The 21,825-nt window shown below is 34.4% G+C and overlaps 1 protein-coding gene across 1 annotated transcript; it reads left to right on the forward strand.

Moving 5' to 3' along the window:
* The first annotated feature begins 7,271 nt into the window (after window positions 1–7,271).
* On the forward strand, window positions 7,272–19,406 carry LOC132760164 (uncharacterized). The gene is made up of 4 exons (XM_060752081.1): window positions 7,272–7,456; window positions 9,113–9,181; window positions 12,789–12,980; window positions 19,134–19,406. The coding sequence occupies exons 1-4, from the start codon at window positions 7,402–7,404 to the stop codon at window positions 19,337–19,339; spliced, it is 522 nt and encodes a 173-aa protein (XP_060608064.1). The 5' UTR covers window positions 7,272–7,401; the 3' UTR covers window positions 19,340–19,406.
* Window positions 19,407–21,825: the final 2,419 nt, after the last annotated feature.

Raw genomic sequence — 21,825 nt, forward strand, 5'->3', positions numbered from 1 at the left:
TTTGAATAAATGAATGTATAAATTATGTTTGTGAAGCTGCATTACCTATTTCTTGTCAAATTAATCTGGTCCATTCTTATAAAAACTGCCAGGTTTTTTTTAAATGACACTATGTAATCATACTGTGATTACCTGTAGTGTGTAAAGTTAAAAACATAATTATTGTAACTTCCTTTTGTGGATTCAAAATATGTTTATCTTATGTTTCAAAAGAAACTATAGTAATTATCAGATTTTTTATTCAGATTAATACAAGGAAGAAAAACATTGACCGATAAACCAGTGTGTATAGCACATACTTTCACAAGGTCACGAATGTTCAAAAATATACCTCAAGATTGCTTCATTGTAGGTATATACTATAATTAAACACTAAAATTAGTTCGGTCGTAACACTGTTAAAGGTTAATTGGTACAGCTAGAACGGCTCGTAGTATAAACACTATCACTTAATTTATTCACTACTTGAAAGGGAAATGTGTTATAAACATTAAACTCAATATTGCTTAAATGGATTTGTCCTGTTTTCAATTTGGGGCAGTCCATTCATAATTAAGGGGAAATCAATATTTAAGCAAATAGTATCTTTGAATGGATACTCGGACGAAGAAAAACTGCTGCACATTTTTCCGGGGGGGGGGGGGTCGTGGATGTTTTTGGTCGTCCGGTCATTTTAGAATGTCATTTATAACTCTGTAAATTCTTATGTTGAATTAGATATTCACCAGAGAATTAATGAAAAAATTCAAAGCAGAATATAATATTTTTTAATATTTATTGGGAAGAAATTCACAGATCTCAGCATCGAGTAATTTAACTAGAAAGTGTGTTTCCGATACTCCTTTACATTTTATTATAATTTGGACGTGTAGATCATTATACTAATTATAGAATGGCCCCAGAGAAGTTTCAGATTTCAGTTTGCAATGGCCAATGAAAGTCCTGCTAATATTCAGTTCTTCCCTGAAAGTTTTACAAAAAGGCAAACAGATCTCACACGGACTTCGTCCGGAAGATACAGAAAAGCATATAGCATGGATATAGGCCCATTTTTGCGACGCATTAGAAGTTTAAAGACAATTCCGAGTTAGTTTAAGGTAAAAAGAAATAGAAAATAATAGAAAATAGCCTTTGACAAAACACATAAGGTGCCTGTATAGCTTTTTGGCCAAGATTGCCATAAAATGCATGGAAAGGCGATTGTTTTAGAATTGTTCGATCACGGACCTGGTTTTGAGACAGTTGTTATGAAAAATGAGGAAATATATCTATAAGCAAATAAAGAATGTTTAAATAGTTCATATAAAAACTAAAGAAATTTTATAACATGAAATCGCGGCTAATCGTCATTTTGATAAAAATCAGAACAAGTGATGATGCATTTTTGTTTTCAGTTTATCCGATTTGACTGTGATGCCAAACAGAAAATCCAATAAATATACATAAATGATGTTTCAAATTTTGAGAAGTTAAGAAGGGAAGCAAAACCACACATTGTTTATCCGCTGCCTCGTAACACATTAAAATGCACATCACACTATATGTCGCTTCACAAAATTAATAAACATTGATGATATTGATATTTGTAAAAATTACTTGAATTATGATTTTCATAATTTTACTTGATTAACTATCATGTCTTGGTAGGTTGAATGATATCGAAAACTAGTAGGGAAAAACAGACATACGGTCACGTGTCTATCTGTTTGACTGTGTCAATCCATAAAGAAATTGCAGCACTTTGAAAACAGATTTGATGGAAAAATCGACGCAAAATATTGATTTTGGGCAATTTTGAGATATCCCCTCGTTGCCATGGTAAAGGAAATTCAAGATAACAAAAAGTTTGAACAGTATTGAAGACTTTTTTTAGTTTCATAGCAATTTGAACTTGTAATAGGAGGCTATTCAATAGAAACAGTCATTCAACACAAAATGCTCATGACGTAATGGGTTTATACTGTATTTTGTTCGATTTATTTAAGGCAAGTGGTGCCGTAAATAAGGAACGCATAGATTAAAACTAAATCATCGTTATATATCCTCCAGATACTTGAATTTAAAACCCAAAATATGGATACCTGAAATAAATTGTAATTAGTCGTTCTCAAGAACAAGTTGTTCATTGTTTTAGAAGATTCCAATTCATTTCCAGTTAATATTGCTTATATTTGAAAAATAAACAAATATATAAGGACTTAATCTCTGCATTTTTGTGTGTGCGTGCGAGCGCGCGTGTATGTGCATGTGCGTGCTTGAGGAAGCGTGCGCATAAGAAAGACTAATTGTAAAGAATAATGTTAACAGAATAATATTGCAAGAAAATTGTATACCAGTTAATTATTTTAACACCTTAGTACTGCTCCCCCCATCCCTTTCCCCCGGATGAATAATGGAAAAAATTCCAAAATAAATGTTCAAAAACTTACACTGAATGAAAAATAACATATTTTAAAGGTACAGAACTGCTGATGTAGTATATCGTTAAAACAATCTTCTGTTCTTCCCCCTTGACTAGAACAGTAAGTGAAATATCCACCCTCCCCATTGATACATCTGCTTATCATATACACAGGTCAACCACACCTCGGTACATGGTTTGTTGTAAACGTGGGAAGAATTTTATTTCTGTTAACTTTGACAAATAAAATGTCACTACATTTGTAATGCATGAGAACCTCTGAACATTCGGGAAAAAACTCGCCAGTCACAAATACTATGAGTTTGACCATATTTTATTGCCTGTATACATAGTTTGAGCGACAATCAATTACTATAACAACGCATTCGTATTCTACGTCTTCTCAAGTGTAACTTTAAGTGTAACTTTAAAATGTTTGCTAAAGTTAAATAATACATTATCCATTCATACTGTTTTTTATATATAACAGATTCGTACTTACTATACAATTAACATTTGAATATAATAAGGGCGACAACCCTGGCATGTCATCATAGTTATTTTTTTATTACAGTTTTCTCCCTTTAAAAGTCAGGAATGAAACAATTCTTAAACAGTCGAAAGATTTTAATGTATTTTTAATAAAAGCTTGACTTTCTTGTACTTAAATAAGTCGTATCGTTATAAACAATATTAGAATTATCTTTATTTGTTTTTTCTGAGAAATCAGATAACTAAATTTCATTTTCTGTGATACTATTTTATTGTACTATATACACAGGAGTTTTGTATTTGAAATTTCAAAAACATGATATATACACAAAAGTTCGGGTTTTACGTTATTAAATCCTACGTAGAAGTTAAAAACTCCTAAGTAGGGTTTTCTCTCCTACGTAGCAGTTAAAAAAAACACAGTTATTAACTCCTATGCCGGACTTTGGAAACTCCTACGCCAGAGATACAAAAGCTTAATTAGGAGTTTAAAACTCCTTTGTAAGAGTATATTATGAATGATATCTGAATGACTCATACTTTGGGCATATTTTTGTTTTACTTGTATGGGTTTCTGAAAGCCATCACAAGGATATAAACTGGTCCGAATCAATTAAAACCAGTAAAATGTATTTTATTACAACAAATAGCAGTCGTTGACCTGTGTACGTTGACAAGATAAGTAGTCATCAATTATTAAATGTATTTATTCAAATGATCTCATAACTGTCAAACATGGAAAAATAAGGGGAAATCTACAGACATTAATTTTATACGTTTTACAGTTCACACAACCGGCCTTGACCGAAAATTTCCAGCCGATGATTTAAACTGTTGACTGTTTGCCCTTCACCATCGATGGTTTTTAGTCAGGGACTTCTTACATTTGAGGAATCTATCCAGCAAGCTTGAGCCTACGTCACATTACAAGCAGGACCGTCCGAGAGGGATCGGTGGGACAATGTTGATATTTGAGATCGGAGAGACGGAAAGGAAAGGGCGGTCATTCACCCTCTGTTGGGGTGTTTTCCGAAAAGTACTCGCCCGGTCACCTGGCATTATACGTGAGGTCGATATAAGTATCGACCAATAAATATGATTAATTTAAAAGGTATTTGGATTAATTTTAAGTATTGGGATTGATATACTTTTTTTTTAATCTGGGATATTTTCAAGGTGAGAAATGGTCTCGAAGTAAATTGAATAAAAATATATCAAAAAATACTTGTACGTTTTTTTTAAGTAAAAATCAAGTCGCAAGTTAGAATATCTAAAAATTTCCCTCAACATTTTTATTACATGACTGCATTTCCATTCATTGTTCATGACTGTACGAGTAAGGCATTAACACACCTGATATTTTATGTGTTCTGTTAGTAAAATATCGGATGAAAAAAGAAGATGATTTCACCACTATTTTTCTTTTAATTATTGCGAGTCATTAATATTTGTTTTACATTTTAAACATATGTCTATTTGACTTACGGCAACATGTACTCTCGTAAAATCTCATATCAGAATTAAAGGCAATTTGATAATGTCGTCGCAATTCCTTTACAACAGAAATCGTGTTTAAAGACCTCTTTTGAAATCAAAGACCATGTGTACAAATATCCTCATCATTATATATTTTTTAGAATACAGTACAGATAACTTAAGTTGTTTTAATCATATATTTTTATAATATTCCGGGTTAACTAATTATATACAGGTTTAACTAATTCTACGGTTTAACGAATTCTATACCAGTTTAACTAATGCTCCACCGGTTTAACCAAAAAAATATTCTATACTGGTAACTATATATATACCGGTTTAACTAATTATGTTCATAATTCTCTACTGGTTAAACTAAGTATGTGCCGGTTTTACTTATTATGTACAGGTTTAATTAATAAAATGGCAGTTTAACTAATTATGTTCAGGTTTAACTAATTCTATACCGGTTTAACTAATTCTATACTGGTTTAACTTATTCTATACCGGTTTAACTAATTCTGTACCAGTTTAACTAATTCTACGCTGGTTTAACTAATTATACACCAGTTTGAGTTATTATTTGAGGTTTAACTAATTCTATACCGGTTTATCTCATTCTGTACCGATTTATTTACTTACATGTATATACCGGTTGCACTAATGCTGTACAAGTTTTTACTAAATATATACAGGTTTAACTAAATAAATACAGGCATAACTAATTATATGCCGATCTTACTGATTCTATACCAGTTAAGCTAATTTTGTACCGGTTTTACTAATTCAATAGCGGTTTTACTAATTCTCTATTGGTTAAACTAATTTTGTACCGGTTTAACTAATTCTTTGGGGTTTTACTAATTCTGTACCGGTTTAACAAGTTCTGTGCAGGTTTAACTAATTATATACAGGTTTAATTAATTCTATGCCGGTTTTACTAATTCCGTACCGGTTTAACTAATTCCGTACCGGTTTATATAACTAATTCTATGCCCGTTTTACTAATTATGTACAGGTTTTATTAATTAAATGCCAGTTTAACTAATTCTATAGCGATTTTACTGATTCTATACAGGTTAATCTAATTATATACAGGTTTAACTAAATAAATGCAGGTTTAACTAACTATATGCCGGTTTTAATAAGTCTATACCGATTAATCTAATTATTTATATACATGTTTTACTCAATAAATACAGGTTTAACTAATTCTATACCGATAACTAATTCTATACCAACGAGTTTAACTAATTTCATACCGGTTTAACTAATTGTATACAGGTTTAACTAATTCTCTACCGGTTTAACTAATAATGTGCATGTTTAACTATTTTTTTACCGGCTTAACTAATTTTTCACCGGTTTAACTAATTATATACCGGTTTAAATAATTATATATCAAATATATACCGGTTAAAGTAATTCTATACCTGTTTTACTAATTATATACAAGTTAAAGTTTAGTTAAAAAAGAATACGTGTATGTTCCAGTTAGAACTCTATTTGTTGTGGATGAATTTTTACCGATGACTACAACATATACCATATTAATTAGATTGGTCTGGCTGCAATGTATGTTTTGATATAACTTCATAGTGTCTTTAATATTCGTAAACTAAAGAAATTAAATTGCCTTTTAACTTGCCTTTTACTTGTCTTTCACTTGCCTTTCACTAATAAATGCTATTTAAACCGGTGATTTACCGCAGATAATAATTGTCAGTTGATAAATATTTTTCTTTTCTGTTGAGAATCATACTGTTTAAGGATCAAACGATTGTGGTTTTAAATTAATATTATAAACCACCAATAGATGAATGAATAAACTTGATAACACTCTCCGTTAAGTGTCGAGATTACTAAAAAAAATCGCAATAAAGAGCGCAAACCGGTCGACTCTCGAGGCCCTTATACGAAAAATGGACCGAAAATGTGACGGTTTTCTTTCTCGTTTCTCATAGCACACAGAAAAATGTTTATGTTTATATGATCCAGAGACATTGAACACTCGAAAATGTACTTTCAGAAGCAATGACGTTGGTGACATTTTTAATTAAATTTTGTCGTTACTAACGTCATTTTGTTTTACCATTAGCGTGCGCCGGATTGCGTACCCTTTGTTATTTGAAATCTTCACAGAATTGTTATTTGTAAACATATTGTGTTAATTTTTTCACTGTATGTTAAGGACATGTTCCATTATTTGTCTCTTTTAAAATCGTGTACGCAAATTAAAAAATGTGAACAATAAAGCTGCAGTTCACGAACTTTTTGAACAGCCCTCGTAAATACTTAAAAATCAGTCATTAATCGCACATAATATTTAAAATATTACTTGAATCTTGAAACTTTTTACTTTTCCTTACATCTTAGTACATTTTTCTCCAGTTTTATTTCATTGAAATATTTTGACTCAGCTGGAGGCATGTAGCTTTAAAAAGACGCTTAAAGTGACATTATTTCAAGTTTTGCTGAATTTACTTTATTTTTCAAAAGATTGACTGTCAAAATGGTGTTTGACCAACAGTTGATATTGGAAAAACCTTAGGATAAAATTATATATCTGCCTAAAATTTAAAAGACTGCCTCACTCTTTTTATAAAATAAGCGTTATAGGTAAATTCTTATGGATATTTACAGAAATTTTATTTGGATATGTGCCTTATTTATTGTTTATGCGAGCTTAATTATTAAATTAAAAGGAATTGTGGCAAAATGAAAACTTATTTTGATTTTCACCCGTTTACACACTATATACCCTTGGATGGGCATAATGTCACTTTAAATTAAGGTCGACGTTAATTAGATGTCTTAATTTGATGAATTAATTGCGTGTTTACATAGGTTTGCGCGACCTTGTGGTTTTTAGGGGAATTTTCTTGTTTGTATCTGACGCAATGTGTGTTAATATATTATACACATGCGCAGAATGTATTCTAAGGAATACACGGTATTTAAAGAGATGAATTATTTTTTTAAAGAGCGTCAGTTCTTTAAGCTTAATTAATGGTGACAAATATCGGGAGCAAATGGAGGAAGAAAAATATGATGTGAAGGAATGTTGCAAAGCTTGTTGTTTAGCTTGTAAGTATGAAATATCTTTTGAAACATAAAGGCCCATTATGCCTCATAAAATGTTGGTGTTTTTTTTTTAGTTTCCCTAGAGCCTTTTAATTTTAGTGTACTTACTTTTCGCCTGTTGCAATTTTTACAGTTATAATGAATAAGTATTTTGTATGGAACTACTTTGATAACATTTTGCTACTTATATGACAGGTAATGCTACATTAATCTCTACTTTCTTCAAGTAACAAGCATATAACTTTCTCTTAAATTATTATTTAAACATTATAAAACTCATGTTTGTCCTTTCCAAAGAAGTAAAAAATTAATTTGTTTTATGGCATAATGAGCTTTTAATGAAATTTGGAAATAATGATAATGGAAAACGATGAATATCCATTTTATAAGAACATGTATATGTATAATTGTAACCACCAAGTGGTGTTGATCAAATTTGCTACTTATAAATTAACTGTCAAATAAAAATAAGAAATGCGGCTTATTCTATTGTAAATCAGATGCTTAAAATAATACTGCATTTAGAATATGCAATCTGCTTCATTTTGATTAATTTTATGTAATTTCAGTTTGAACTATAAGTAAATGCATGAGAAAAACATACAAATAAAAATAACTTGGCATAACATTTCATAAAGACCTTTTTGTTTGGTAAATTTTTTCTTTAGACACCTGAATATCCAATGACCTTTCGTAGGTAATTATCAGATTCCGGGGGAAATCATACGTATTTTAATATAATTATGATACAAATGTATAACAGGACATACGTATAATTTGATATCATTAGTTTATACAAATTTATTTTAGTTCGATTGTGTTGGAAGCTATAAGCTTATTGAAACACTCTCGTATACTTGAGTTTTAGCCTCAATATAGTTACAGTGTCTAAGAATTTCAAATCCGAATCTTATAAAATGTGTAGTTTTTTTTTTAAAATATGTTTTCTTACATATTTTTTATTGTATATACACGTATAACTACAAACGAGGTTTTTACACGGACACGTAAAATGGCAGCGAAGGAATGTTCACCTATGCGCTAAACCGAACAAAATGCAATATTAACGAATGTCTTTTTCGATTTGCGCAGTTGTGAAAATTGAAATAAAAGGGGAAGCGTAAAGACACAGAAATTCCATTATGTTCATACATGTACTCGTTTTATGTACAGTGACGAGCCGGGTACGCTTTAGTCAATACCGTAAGGAAAGCTAAATTATAACTGTACAGAATGAATCCAATGTTAAACATTTACCCTTCAAATGGATATTGCATAAAAAATCAAAAATCCCTGTCGGGATTCGAAACCACAACTGTGAGGGGCAAGAAGTTTGAAGTCAACGACATTAACTTTTCGAACGCGGACGTTCGTTTTTAACAATTTTTTAATGTTTTAGTATACATGTGTAAAGTTAACAAAATGTACCATGTAAAAAAGTTGTAAACACTACATGTCATAGTCTCTCATAGTTTATTATTGAACGGTTTAATACATTTCTTTTTCTTTCTTAAAAGACATGCATAGAAGTGAGTTTTAAATAAAATATTTTTGTTGTTGCTTTTGTTGTTGTCGATTAGTTATTATTTTTTGTCGTTGTTTTTGTTATTGTTGATTCAACCATTTTTGTTAAAGTGTTTTACCTACATTTTATTGTAGCATGTGGATGCCTGATTACCGTTATAGCCATCGGATTAGGTGCCCTCGGAATAGCCAAGATTGTTATGGGTAAGTTATTAGCAGTCATCAACCTTTAGAAGATATAGTTTGTATTTTAGCTGGTAACATGCTCCGTAAGTAGAGAGATGAATGTCGATTTTGGACATATAATATAATTACGTTTTTAACTTTTCAAAAGAATATATCCAATAACTGTGTATCTTAGTTTGGGGACCTTTCTCACGCCCGTTTAACTCACAACGAGTGTAAAATGTCCATCGGTAACAATGTTGTGAGCAACTTCCGTTCCTCGTTGTGAGCACCCACCTAGGACGTGTGACACGATAAACAAGGTGAATTTTTCATAATTTTTGAAGATTGCAGACATTTATGTAAAAATATCGGAATGCAGTTAGCTAGCGATGTGTTTTCCGAATATGCACATGTAAAGATATTGCCTGTTGGTAACCAATTTGATGGAAGTACCGTGCGACGCAGTCACTCGGGGTAGCTGGAAAACTGGAGACAACTTCTCTCCGGACCAAATTTAACATTGAAAACGTCGATTCTGGTGACGTCTTGTGCATTCTAACCTAAAACAGATGCCCACAAGTCTTCAGCGTAAATTATTACCTGAAAGTCTTTATAGAATCGAAGATATACCCTTTTTTGCTTTAATCCTCAATGTGAGCACCATAACCTCGAGCGCAGTGCTTGTCTGGTTTTAATATGTAATTCAGATGGTGAAAATATAATTTTCAATCTACCAAAGCAATTAAAACGTTTTTGCACAGCAGCATTTCTTTGCAAGACGTTGTGCATACCCCGAAGGGAGGCATATTAGTTTTGAACTGTCCGTCAGTCCGTCCGTCCGAAAACTTTAACATTGGCCATAACTTCCTTACTAGTAAACGGATTTGATTCATATTTGAACACAACATCCCTTAGCACAAGACCTTCCTATGGACCTGTTTTTTTTTACATTGACCCCTGAATGGCCTTTACCTTGAGGTCAAATTGTCCAAAAACATTTAAGATTGGCCATAATGACCTTTATATTAGTAAATCAATTTAATTCATATTTAGGCACAACACCTCTTTGGACAAGGCCTTCCAACTGACCTATATTCTTTTGACCTTGACCCCTGAATGACCTTCACCTTGAAGGTCAAATTGTCCAAAAACTTAAAAATTGGTCATAACTTCCTTATTAGTATACGGATTCTACTCATATTTGGACACAACACCCCTTTAGACAAGACCTTCAAACTGATCTGTATTTTTTTACCTTGACCCCTGAATGACCTAGAACATCCAAAAACTTTAACATTGGTCATAACTTCTTTATTAGTAAGTGGAATTAATTCATGTTTGGACACAATGCCCCTTTGCATGTATTTATCCTGAGCTTCATTCATGTAAGACTGGCCAAGTTATGTAGAAAAAGAAGAACTATTGCAAAGAAAAACTATTGTGCAAAAACGTTTGATTGCTTTTGGTAGAATGAAAATTGTATTCTCGCCATTTGAATTACATATTAAAACCAGACAAGCACTGCGCTTGTCTTGCTCACAACGATGTTATGGTGCTCATAACGAGGATTAAACCAAAAAGGGTATATTTTCGTTTCTATGAAGACTTTCAGAAAATAATTTACGCTGAAGTCTTGTGGGCATCTGTTTTAGGTTAGAATGCACAAAACGTCACCAGAATCGACGTTTTCAATGTTAAATTTGGTCCGGAGAGAAGTTGTCTCCAGTTTTCCAGCTACCCCGAGTGACTGCGTCGCACGGTACTTCCATCAAATTGTCCACCAACAGGCAATATCTTTACATGTGCATACTCGGAAAGCACATCGCTAGCTAACTGCATTCCGATATTTTTACATAAATGTTTGTAATCTTCAAAAATTATGAAAAACACACCTTTTTTATCGTGTCACACGTCCTAGATGGGTGCTCGATCACAACGAGGAACGGAATTTGCTCACAACATTTTTACCGATGGACATTTTACACTCGTTGTGAGTTAAACGGGCGTGTTTCTGTTGAAAATGTGACACAGTTAAATCGTATACATATACATGCACAGTGCGTTAACTGGAGTGCAGGTATTAGTTACCCGCACTCCAGAGCATGCCCATTGATTGGTTCATTTTGTCCGGGGTTTACATATTGTGACGACAGAGAAAGGGATAGCGATGGAAATATCATATTCAGATGCTCGTTCATTGGTTACTTTTTGTGGGGTTTCATATTGTGGTATCAGGGAACGTGTTTTTATGTTTGACTATGATACAAAAGAAAAAGAACATCAAAACACTCGGCAATCTGATTTATACTCGGGGGCTACAACCCTCGTACAAATCAGATAGCCTCGTGTTTCGATGCTCTTTCTATTACTTAAAGTAAGATATTTTATACACCAGCGCTGTACTGTCAAACAATTTTTGTACGTTCATATTTACTAGTTTTGACGGCAAAGGAAAACGTTTAACAAACTCTAGTATAAACAATTCGGACAAAAAAGTACGTACGCTTTTTTTACAATAGATTGAGGTTATAATAATATATTATCGAGTGCAATACTGAATTTAATGGACAAGAACACAGCTTTCAAAACTATATATATACTCGTATATATAGTTTTATATAAAACTCCGCTTTAAGGGGAGCTGTGGCCTACTGGTTAAGGTGTCTGCCTCTCAACCTAGAGATTATGGGTTCGAGCCTAACTCGGGTCACGACCATGTTTCTTCACGTGACACCAGTACTTGACACCAGTACTGGTTGATTCCAGGAAGCGGACTCGAAAGTGATTAGAACTTGTTTCGCAATCGAGCTTAATAAATATGTTTAAACCAAAACTATATTGAACAAGGCGCTAGCCGATTAGGGTGTAGTTCTTACAGCTCAGCTGTGTGCGAATCCAATAAAATCAGTATTGTTCTCAACCAATTTTTTGACATTTTGACAGTTACGATTTGATATGGATTTTGGACTCTTAAAACATGGAAACGGGTCTATAAGGGATATGGATTTGATATTGACTTTTCGGACTTAAAAAGATCGCGATGGGGCTATTTTGAATTAATACTAATTGATCCAATACTGATTTCTAGTGGAACATTGTGATGCAAATGCTTAAAGAGCATTTGTTACATTTTATTAGGTGTGAAATAAATCATTATACAGTTTGAACAGCAAAATAACCCTGTTTTAACAATGCACACATTATACAGTTTTGGTAGCAAAAAAAAAAAAATTACAATAGATACATTAATTTAGTGTTTTGACAGCAGAAAAGCTAACACGCTTTTTGACAGTACAAATATCATATAGTATTGACAGCAAAATATCGTTTTTTACAATGAATATATTTGTATACAGTTTGACAGCAACATGGTGCTTTTTGGACAATACATACTGTACTTAATGCAGTTTAGACAACAAAATAACACTTTTTGGAGTACATACTTTATACATTTTGGACAGCAAAATAAGTGTACAATGTAAATAACTATTCAGTAGTATGGACAAAAAATTACCAACATCACCAATATAAACATACACTCAAAACAGCTGAAACAGGTGACGATGTAAAATATTGATCTGAATATTAAGAAATTTCAGTTGTTTTATAATATATTATGTTTACATTATTTGTAATTTTACAGGTGCTATTCATTTGCATGACTGTACCATTGAAGATTTGATTCCTATTTGGCTGATTGTAAGTGGATGTGCTCCAGTTTTGTTCAGTTGTTTCCGTGGACAAAACAACGCTGCTGGCGAAAATAGCTTTGACCTTGCCGGGGCAATCTGTGGGGCAATAGCTTTCCTCTTCAATCTGGCTTGGCTTATATGTGGTATGAATATCATTTATCATTTTATATCAAAATTGCTCGGCTACTTCCGTAAAGCGCCGGATTATTGTTATCGGCATTAACCGCCCCTAAATGAACATTTGTTATTTAGACTTTTTGAAAAAGTAAGGATGTTGACTCTAGTATAGGGATGACTTTATCGATAATTAATTTCTACCATAAGTAACAGCACCCGATTATTTAATCCACGTAAACAAAACGATATTTTAGCGATGTCGATTATCGAAGACTGAACAGCGCGTATTACACAAATAGATCTGACTGACGAGTAGTGAAATATATACATGTCGAACTGTTTGGGCGAGAAGATTTTCGCTAAATTATTTACATCTTTGTTAAACAACAGGTTTCACCGTGAACAAAATTCCTCGAAATTAATAAGGATTACAAATACTAAATGGAAATTCTAAAGTTAGAATGATAAGGATTTATTTATGCCTACTTTGTATAACTGCCCCGTGGTCCAGTGGTAACGCGCTCGTTTAGGGTGTGAGATGTATGGGGTTCCAATTCCAGTCGTGGCTACTTTTTTTTTTCAAACTCAGTATTGCGAAAAATGTACTAACATTTTAAGAAAGGTAAAAACATTCAAGATCCAAGTTATATTTTACATGTTACGCTGTTTAAGACTGATTTTTATTTGTTTGGGTCGTCAGACCAAACAAATAATGGTAGCGAAATTTCAGACCCTGCTGCTGTTAATTGCAAATGCCGAAAGTAGTCCGCTATTCTGAAGCGGTTACTTCCCTTTATATGTACACTAACGCCGAAAAATTCAGGGGAGATCACTTCGTAAAGATTGTCAAATGACAGGCGCATTAATTTTTAAGCAAAACAGTTTCCGGAGTGTCGAAGATTTCTAATATTGTTTTATTCTTTATAGATATACATGCTTATATTAAGCTCCATGATTATTTACATCTGTGTTAAACAACAGGTTTCGAAATAATAAGGGTTACAAACCCTAATTTAGAATAATGTGGTTTTCTTCAGGGCGTTACCATATAACTTCACCTTGGCCGAGGGGTTTGCACGCTCGCTTAGGAAGCATGATGTCTGGAGTTCAAATCCCAGTTAAGGCAACACATCTTTTTAAAAATTGTTTAAGTCAAATAAACATTTAATTGAATAACAGTGTTGCAATTAGTCGTATAGCCAATTTACTACAGTTAAAACACTGGAAACAGCATTGGTGGCACTGTACATAAACAAATTGGTTTATAATCTCACAACCTTCACCTTTCTGACATTCTGAGACCCAAACAAATTCAGTGCCTTCTGTGCTTTGATTCATTATTTTATTATCCATATTTTTATTTTATAAGGGCTGACTTTGCATAACTGTTCTCATGTTATTGAGCGAAAATCGATGCAACTGAGGGACATACGGATGGACGAAAAAACGACAGAAATTTCTATCGGGAGTATGAAAAAAAAACATGCAAATATACAAGCGACTAATTAACCTAATTATAAATGTGGTGATGATAAAGTATTAAATATTTTGGGAATGTTATAAGTGAATAAAACGGTATTTGCTCATGCGGATCAATGCAAAACATTAATTACTAACATTTAATTGTAGTAAGGGGATTTTACGAAGAACGCTTTATCATATAGATTTTATTAAAGTTTAAAAGATACCTAAAGTTGATGAATTTATGGTTTAACTGTAGTTTAGCTGGCGGAAATTTTGATCGAGTGGTTTGCCGTATATGTCCGAACAGGCGTGTAGGTGTTTTCCCTACGCGCATTAATTTAGGTCCTTCTTAGAAAAAAATAAACCGCAATTTAGTTGATAAAATTTATGCAGATAAATTATAGTTACTCAAGCATTTGTATGACACAGGATCATGAAGTATTAAAGGGACTCCACTGAGGTTTGTTGACATGACAGGACTGGAAATAATTTTTTGAGATTATTACTCCATTTGATGTAGATCTATACTAATAACTTATGTGCAAAATTTCAGATCATTAGCTCGCTCCGTTTTTCCAGAATAATTATTATAATAGTGAAAAATCACCCAAAATTGAAAAGCGTTTAAACACTTTTCAATCAAATCGGACTGAGAAAAGCACAAACGTACGATTTTCAATGTGTTTCTTGTATATTTCTTAGTTATATTTAGTTTATATTTCTGTTTAAAGTGCTCATGTTAATTTATGTAAAAAATTAAAATGTTATGTTTTTAGGCTTATAAACCTCAGTGGAGTTCCTTTAAAGTTTTTTAACAAGATGACTGTACTACGAGACTTTTTGTGATCTGCGTTGGGCGGAATACCAATACATTAGACGGTCCTGGTACTATATGTCTGTCATATTGTTTTATATTTGATTTTTTTCTATGACATAAAGTCCGTTGATTCCAGTGAGTAATTTCACTTAAAGGCCCATTTTGCCCGAGAACTGCTTTTATTTTTATTTATCAACAGCTCTTTCTTTTTGCTGTCCTGTTTACGTCAATAAATAGTTATATTCGGTCAATTACATGAACCATTTTATGCTTCTGTTGCTTTTTGGCAATTAGTATAATTATAGAGCTCTTCTATTGAAGCCAAAATACTGTTTTGTTTATGTGACAGGCACCGGTCACATATTCACGAATAACGCCACGGAAGAGCTACGGTCTAACAATTCACGGATTATTGCGGCAAAATGAAATTCCGTAGTCCGCTACGGTAACAGTACGGAAACACAACGGTATGAGTACGGAGTTCGATGGATGTATCGCAAAAATGTAGATAATGCCCCGGTCACATATTCACGGATAATGCCACGGAAGAGCTACGGTCTAATCGTTCACGGATTACTTCGGAAATGTGAAATTCCGTAGTCCACTACGGTCCCAGTACGGACACACAACGGTATGAGTACGGAGTTCGACGGATTTACCACCAAAAGCCCCGGGAGAGACACGGATTGTTACGGACCGACACGGTTTGGTACGGAGCGACACGAATCAGGACGGATGCACTACGGATACACTACGGTCTGCTACGGTATAAGCACGGGTTAGTACGAATTAGTACGGGTCTGATACGGAGAAGAACGAATTGATACGGAGAAGAACGTATTGCCACGGACCTATACGGACCTATTATATCCGTCCACAACCTCTTGCATGCTCATTTTCAAAATGCCTCACAAGAAAAGAACACCTAGAAAACGAATTGCAGAGTTCAATGATTTTGGCGGAGAGGATTCGGCCTCATCGCGTCCGACCCCCGAGACATATCAGGTCCGATTAAAGTGAATTTCGTGAAAGACGCCGAATCCTCAACAGGTTCGGCCATGAGAACCTCATTCTAAACATGAAGGGGTCTTCGTAATAGTCCATCTCTAGTCCATCATCTCCTCTTACCTGATTAAATATGGGGTGGTAATCATTAAAGAAAAATGTTGATCAATACTGCTTCTCTTTTGATTTTGAAATTTGCTGTTCATTTTACAATAACATTAATTATCGTGAATGTTTATGTTTTAAAAATATGTAAAAAGCTTGTTAATTAATCTTATTATCACTCAAGGGCCAGCGTCCGAGGCTTACTTCGTTTTATGTACATATTTACTCCAATTTCACGATCCAAATTAATGTTTGTAAAATATGTAACATTAAATGCTATTCTATTACTTATGAATTGTAGTACGATATTAATATATGTTTACCTCTATGCATGTCATCAAGAAGCTCGACCACTGCCTCCGCATTCTGAGCTATTTCAATATAAAATTGGTGCCAGTAAATGGCAATTATCATTTATTGAATGTTCACGCAAATATGTCTATTTTAACAAGAAGGTAGTATTTATACCCTTGAAAAAGCACATGATACTATTAAAATATCCCACATATGTAATATAAATCCGTGTTTATCCGTACTAAACAGTTGTGGACCGCACCATTCCGTACCGTTTCGTGTTGCAACGCAATAAACCGTATAAGACCGTGCTAATCCCTGCCTCTCCGTAGTACAACGTATTACGATCGTAGCTTTCCGTGACAATGCCGTATTAATCCGTATTAAAACCGTAGCTTATACGTAGGGTAACCGTACAAATACGTAGTTCTCCGTACCAAACCGTGGAAATCCATAGCATGTTGAGGCCTACGAATCAGTACGGACTAGTACGGTTTCCGTACGGACCAGTACGTATCAGTACGGTTTAATACGGACTAGTAGGGATACGCTACGGTTGATTTTTCCGTAGCAAATTTTTGTGCATGTTTAAAAATTGTCAAGGATCGCTACGGATATACAAGGTCTACTACGATTGATTACGGTTACAATACGGAGAGCTACAGACCAGTACGGGTAGCTACGGACGATGCCGGAATTAATCCGTGGCTCTTCCGTGTGCGTATTCCGTGAATATGTGACCGGGGTATAAGGCTCGGGAGGTACACGGATTGTTACGGTCCGACACGGTTTGATACAGAGCGACACGAATCAGGACGGACACACTACGGATACACTACGGTCTGCTACGGTATAAGCACGGGTTAGTACGAATGAGTACGGTCTGATACGGAGAAGAACGAATCGCCACGGATCTATAGATACGGACCTAATATTACCATCAATAACTTCTTGTGTGTTCATTTACAAGAAAAGAACATCTAGAAAACGAATTGCAGAGATCAACGATTCTGGTGGAGAGGCCTCATCGCGCGAGGCTCCTGAGACAGGTCCGATTCTACTGAAGTTCTTGTAGGACGCCTGATCCTCAGCAACAAGTTTGGCAATGAGAGCTTTATACTGGCCATGAAGGGGTCTTCGTAAAAGCCAATCTCTAGTCCACCAGCTAGTCTGTCTTATCTTACCTGATTAAATATGTTATCATTAATGAAAAATGCTAATCAATAAATACTGCTTCTCTTTTGAGTTTAGAATTGGCTGTTCACTTTATAATTACATTAATAACCGTGAATGTTTATGTTTTAAGAAAATGTAAACAGCTTGTAAAACCTATTATCACTCAAAGCCAGCGTCCGAGGTTATGAGACACTTCGGTTTATATATATATTTACTCCAATTTCTTGAGCCAATGTTTTGTAAAATGACCTTAATGTTATTCTATTACTAATGCATTGTAGTACGATAATATACTTTTTACCTCTATGCATGTCATCAAGCAGCTCGACCACTGCTTCCGCATTCTGAGCAATATCAATATCCAGTTGCAGCCAGTTAATTGCAAACATCTTTTATTGAATGTCCATGATTATGTTCGCAACATGGAAACGCAAAAATATCTGTTTTTAACAAGAAGGTAGTATTTATACCCTGGTAAAAGTACATGCTACTTAATTTATTCATACTAAACAGTGGTGGACCGTACCATTTCGTACAATACATAAAACCGTATAAGACCGTGCTTATCTCTGTCTCTCCGTAGTACAAAGTATTACGATCGTGGCTTTCAGTGACAAAACAGTATTAATTCGTTTTAAAACCGTAGCTTATACGTACAAATACGTAGTTCTCCGTATCTAACCGTGGAAATCCTTGACAAGTTTGGGCATACGAATCAGTACGAACTGGTACGGTTTTCGTACGGAGCAGTACGTATCACGGAGTAGTTGGGATACGCTATGGTTGATTTTTCCGTAGCAAATTTTTATGCATGTTCAACAAAAATTATCAAGGATCGCTACGGATATACAAGGACTTCTACGATTGATAACGGTTACAATACTGAGAGCTACTGAAAAATACGAACGATGCCTGAGTTAATCCGTGGCTATTCCGTGGTCGTATTTCGTGAATATGTGACCGGGGTTTTACATTTTGCTACTTTTGTGACAAATAATTTTACATCCAGCGCTATTTTATTCAGGCGATAAGCATTTAACATTCTCTAAAACCATTATTTAAACGTTATCAAATTCATATTTACCATTTCTTAAGAAGGAAAAATAAATGGTATAGTGTACCTTTAAGGAAAAATATTGATACTCTCCTTATACATTCTATTGGTTTTCCGCCCATCGACAATCACAATCACAAAAGTCACGTACGTGGTATAAGCAAGTATAATTTGAATTCTTATGACTTTTTATAGATAATTACAATTTTGTTTCATATTTTGAAATCGCTATTCATGTACGATGGAAATGTTGTACTTTTTCAGGCAGCGTTTGGGTATATCCCAACTTTGGTACGATAATTGCAGACGACTTCATGCCATGTACTCCAAAAGTCACGTCAAATTGTACACAAGGGAACTGTGACAAGAGCCTAATAACGTTTGCCTTTGCGATGGTTACGGTTGACTGGGTATTAATGTGCATCTTGATCATTAATCTTGGTTTATACATTGTCAATAAATTCATGTAGGACTTAGAAACACAGCTGCACTTTAATAGTCTAATTAGACATGCATTCAGTGTAAAAAATAAAATCATGGCAAAAGATTATACAAGAAGTTTCTATTGTTATTTCAAACATGCACATTTTAATTAAATGCCATCCCTAATATAATGTAATTTCGGCATATTTCGCAATTTTCATATTAAATAAGGAGCAATGCAACACTTAACAGGCCATCTCTAAAGCCTCATGTTCAGAAAAAGTACTTAGTAATTTTTTATCAACTCACTTCAATTAGTAAAGTTGTTGACCCGGAATTTGACTAAGAAGCTTGGGATTTGCGGAGTTACTTCTTAAAATGACCAATGTAAACAATTCACATGAATTGCTATTTTCTTAACTCTAATTATTGTTCTAATGAAATAATTCATTTCTAAATGATTTGATTGAAAAAATACGTTTTTATTTATTTATTTATTTATTTATTTATGGTATATTTTTTATTAACATAGCCCTTTTAAATGACTCATCGCTACTGAAATATCGCCCTAGCGCAAATATAATTATATTGATAGCATTTTATGACTGCCCCACCCCGCAAAAGTCGTACGAATACGAATATGGAGTCTAAAAATTGCATGGTGGTCCAATATTTACCCATAGTGCAATCACTGACAATTTCATAAATAGAGAAAGTCATACTTTGACATTTTTCCGCAAATTCAAAACTTCTGACACGTTTTTAGCAGCTATCATTTTTCGATATTTAACATGGAGGATCACAAATGCGTACAAAGCTATCACATTCTTTTAAAAATGCTGCTCATTTCCTACTCACAAACAAGAAAAGAAAAACAATCAAACAAACATATCAGAAGATTTCAAAACACCGTGTTAGAAATAATATTTCACCAGGGCCAAATAAACAATACGTCTAATTAATAATAGATGAAAAATTATTGATGTTAAGGTGATACTTCATTCGGAACAGGTTGCCGACTACCCATCATCATTACTAGAAGATTAACGTAACAATTGACGAAAAATTCAAATTTAGTTATCTTATTCATAAGGATTACAGGCCTAAATTAAAATCATTTGGTTTGCCTCTGACTTTTGCCACGTAACTATATTGAAAGCCTGTGGTCAATCCGTCACGCTTGCTTTGGAATGAACTTGTTATACAGTCGCTACACTGAGATAATACATAGCCACTGGTTGACCTGGTTTGCACAAAAGAACACGTGCTTATGTTTGTGAGCAGTAGACCTATATCAATGAATGGAAAAGGTGTGGCTAAATGTTCCGCTACGAAAAACCGGAACGGTCCAAGAGTCCATATCTTTCAACTATTATAGCGTATATAGTTACCACTTGTTGATTGTGATTAAAGTTTTATTTCATGGATACAAAATTAACAAAAAGATTGAGATTTTACATCTATATATAAGTATGTGAACTTATCTTTTATTACATTTTTCTAATATTCTCTTTCAAGTTTGAGACAACGGAGCTAAGTCCGTATGTCATATTTGTGATATCATTTCAAGAGTTGTGTTTCTTCTATCATCCAATAGATAAATACAGAATCCCTAAAGAAAGCCCAACACGGCAAAATTGAAAATGTTGCAGGCTCGGTTTGATTGAGCCTGTTCATGGACGGTTCTATCATCCAACATTCGTTTTCATTTACTGTAAAGCAAACGCAATAACAATGCTTTGATAACAAAAACCTTTATTTATATATTTTTTAAGTAAAATACTTAGTAATACAACGCTAAACACATAGGCACAGAAGATCAAATAGTTTTTTAAGAAATTGTATTGTGCCGGCCAATGTCGTCTTTAAGCTACAGTCTCACTGACATCCCGGCAGAGCCCCGGTAGACGTCCGGGTGATCCGAGAACGACGGGGCACGACCGGGAACAGCCAGGGTACATCCGTAACTCTGCCGGCAACGTGCGGGATGATCAGGGAACATTCGGCATTCGACCCCGGATGGAATAAAATATTCAATATCACCGGGGTGGTCCGGGATGATCCGGGAGGTACATAGCTTTGCCGGCTTCATCCTTAATTAGCTCTGCCGGGAACGACCGGGGTTACACCGGGGAAGCACCGTAGCTCTGTCGGCACTAACCGTTTATGATCCGGGGTATGATATAGCCGGTAGAGCTACGGCGTTGATGATCCGGATTATGATATAGCCGGTAGAGCTACGGTAGAGCCCTTGTGAATGCCGACAGAGCCCCGGTGAATGCCGGCAGAGTCCCGAAGGATGCCGGTAGATCCCCGGAGGATGACGATGGAGCTATGGTTGATCCCGGTAGAGCCCCGGCAAATCCCAGTTCATTTAAAGCTACCGTCACACTAACATCCCGGCAGAGCCCCGGTAGACGTCCGGGGTGATCAGGGAACGACCGTGGAACCACCGGAGTACATCCGTAACTCTGCCGGAAACGTCCGGGATGATCTGGGAACATCCGGCATTCAACCCCGGATGGAATAAAAT

The sequence above is a fragment of the Ruditapes philippinarum genome, unplaced genomic scaffold (genome assembly GCF_026571515.1).
Source record: "Ruditapes philippinarum isolate M1 unplaced genomic scaffold, ASM2657151v2 ctg68_1_1_1_1, whole genome shotgun sequence".
Taxonomy (NCBI): Eukaryota; Metazoa; Mollusca; class Bivalvia; order Venerida; family Veneridae; genus Ruditapes; species Ruditapes philippinarum.

What these genes read in the sequence shown, in the direction of transcription:
- LOC132760164 (XM_060752081.1), top strand. Translation starts at nt 7,402, where the DNA reads ATGGAGGAAGAAAAATATGATGTGAAGGAATGTTGCAAAGCTTGTTGT. An exon ending in AATAGCCAAGATTGTTATGG is followed by an intron (nt 9,182 to 12,788) that starts GTAAGTTATTAG and finishes GTAATTTTACAG; the next exon opens with GTGCTATTCATTTGCATGAC. An exon ending in TCTGGCTTGGCTTATATGTG is followed by an intron (nt 12,981 to 19,133) that starts GTATGAATATCA and finishes GTACTTTTTCAG; the next exon opens with GCAGCGTTTGGGTATATCCC.